Source organism: Lactuca virosa, chromosome 5 (assembly GCF_052849685.1).
Source record: "Lactuca virosa cultivar CGN04683 chromosome 5, Lactuca_virosa_CGN04683_v6, whole genome shotgun sequence".
Lineage (NCBI taxonomy): Eukaryota > Viridiplantae > Streptophyta > Magnoliopsida > Asterales > Asteraceae > Lactuca > Lactuca virosa.
In genome coordinates, this window is record NC_136430.1 from 166,996,505 (window position 1) to 166,999,157 (window position 2,653).

At 35.8% G+C, this 2,653-nt stretch overlaps 1 protein-coding gene across 1 annotated transcript; it reads left to right on the top strand.

Moving 5' to 3' along the window:
- The first annotated feature begins 1,125 nt into the window (after positions 1-1,125).
- Positions 1,126-2,300, top strand: LOC145117791 (CASP-like protein 1). The gene is made up of 3 exons (XM_079054118.1): positions 1,126-1,543; positions 1,638-1,767; positions 1,911-2,300. Exons 1-3 carry the CDS (start codon positions 1,260-1,262, stop codon positions 2,136-2,138), a joined length of 642 nt encoding a protein of 213 aa, XP_078910244.1. The 5' UTR covers positions 1,126-1,259; the 3' UTR covers positions 2,139-2,300.
- The last annotated feature ends 353 nt before the right edge of the window (positions 2,301-2,653 follow it).

The window sequence follows — 2,653 nt, forward strand, 5'->3', positions numbered from 1 at the left end:
TTTTTTGGAAACTGTAAAAATCAAAAGTTGTTTTAAAATGAATCTCAAACACCCTTTGAATAGAATCTTCAGGAGAAGAAGTTGTAAGGACCTGTTTATGGTGAATCAATATGGAGGAAGAAATTGCAGTTCATCTGTATATATGGAAGAAGACGAAGGTCATAAGGATTAATAAATAAATATGAAGAAAATGAAACAATAACCACTTCTAGTTCACATGGTAAGTTGTTTGACTTGTGAGGTTGAGATCGCGGGTTCGAGTCATCCTCCACCTATTTTCCCCAAAAAAATCTGACTTTTTTACTTTGTAAAAGAATGGCATGCCACTTCATACGCCACCTCCGTCCAGGAGTACACTTGGCACTCCATCTCAACAGAGGTAAAATTGGATAAAAGTGGTTACAATAGTTGGTTTTCTGTGCCTTTTCAATGAAATTTAATTGATTTTCTGTCATTTTTCAATGAAATTTAATTTAGGGCTATATGATAAACTGAGTCATCCTCCACCTATTTTCCCCAAAAAAAATCTGACTTTTTACTTTGTAAATGAATGTCATGCCATTTCATACGTCACCTCCGTCTGGCAGTACACTTGGCACTCCATCTCAACAGGGGTAAAAATGGATAAAAGTGGTTACAATAGTTGGTTTTTCTGTCCTTTTTCAATGAAATTTAATTGGTTTTCTGTCTTTTTTCAATGAAATTTAATTTAGGGCTATATGATAAACTGCCCCAAAATTTTAGAGTTTTTTTTGAAGATTTCCCTTCTATATAACACAAAAAAATAATACAATGAGTTTGGAATATTAAAAGATATTAATAATTTATACATGCCGTATAAAATCGGAACACAAAAAATAATAGTATAATGAGATCATCATGAAGTACAATTGACCACGAAATGCAAGTAGGCGGCTGTTGTTGATAGAAAAGGAAATAATTAAGGCCCGCCCAACTACCGTTACCCATACATTTGACTTCAATATAAATGACCAATCGTGCCTTTAAAGCGAAGCAACACCTATACATATTTGGTAATTGGTAACCCATGTTGACCAATTCACCAAACACTGTGTGAATTAATCTTCTAACTTATATATCAAGTTTATCTATGTGTATGTGAACATCCAACTGTTATCATGCAAATCTGTTGACCAACTGCTTTATAAAACTAGAGTCCGCGGCGCCATAAATCCAACAACACTTGCAAAGAAAAAACAAACAGTACCTTTCTGTACTCTGCATCCCGGAATTAAACCATGGCATCCAATGACTCCGCCATTCCTCCACATGCCCATGCCGCTGTTAGTATGGAGGTACCACTAAAGACGTCAGCACCACCACCGGAGTACAGTGCTACAAGAGGGGCAGGTGGATCCAAGAAGCATACAGTCGTTGATGTGTTCTTCAGGGTCGTGCTTTTTGCAACTTCCGTGGCTGCTATCGTTCTTCTGGTCATTTCTAATCAAACTGAGCTTATTCCCGTTGCACCCGGGATAGCAATATCCAGGACTGGAAAATTCAGTCACTCCCCAGCTCACATGTAAGTAATTAACATCAACTTCAACCACCAAAACCATTGGCACAAACTGCATCTATTATGGGACATGATATTTACGCTCTTTATAATGATGTAGAAACCTTTTGGCAACGCTCTGCACGGCTGCTTTATACAGCATCATCACTGGTTTAATATCAGTTTTCGCACTCCGGAAGCCAGGAGGAACATCAACAAAGCTAAAATTTCATTTTGTGATAGTCGATTCAGTAAGCTCCTGAACCACACTAATTTATGAAATATATTTATTTATAATGTATCCATGTTTCGTTCGTATATAAGCAAAACAAAATAAAATAATTTTATCTGTTAAAATGATACTAACATATACTTATCATCGGGTATGGTGCAGCTACTATTAGGTATCATGGCTGCAGCAACAGGAGCATCAGGAGGTGTATCATACGTCGGACTCAAAGGAAACTCTCATAGCAGATGGAATGAGATCTGTGATACGTACAATACTTACTGTATCCGCGTTGGAGCCTCTATTGCTTTGTCGCTCGCATCCTCCATAACACTTCTACTGTTGGTTTGGATCAATGTTTATGCACTTTCCAAGAAGATCGCCAGGCGATAGTTTACTACATATCAAAAATATTTCCGATGTACAAGTTTCATGTTATTCATCTTTTGTAGTGTAAATCTGTATGTACATGTTTTACTTCGTGCCAGTTTTGTTTTGTGTTTGTAATATTTGTGGTTGATAAAGATTGCATTGAAGTTATTGTTGATTTTGTTATATTTCAAAGCATTAGGGGTCCTACATATGTTGAAAGAGAAAGATAAATCTTAGCATTCCATCTTTCGTCGTTCCACGACTTTCGAGCATTTGATCTTTTTGACTTCAGAATATATAATTTATGGATTCAGAAAAATTTGTAAGTGCTTTATGACGTGAACGCAAGCCTTTATTTTTAAAAGAGGATTACATAAAAAATGTGTCAATATCTACTAGGGTATATGGATGCTCTTTTTCCCATTGAACGTTCATATATGGATGCTCTAAAAGTAACAGTATTTCAATTTAAACTCTGTTTTTTTAATTAAAAGAGGTTTATTACAGTGTTTGAGGACAAATGTGTAAATATTCAA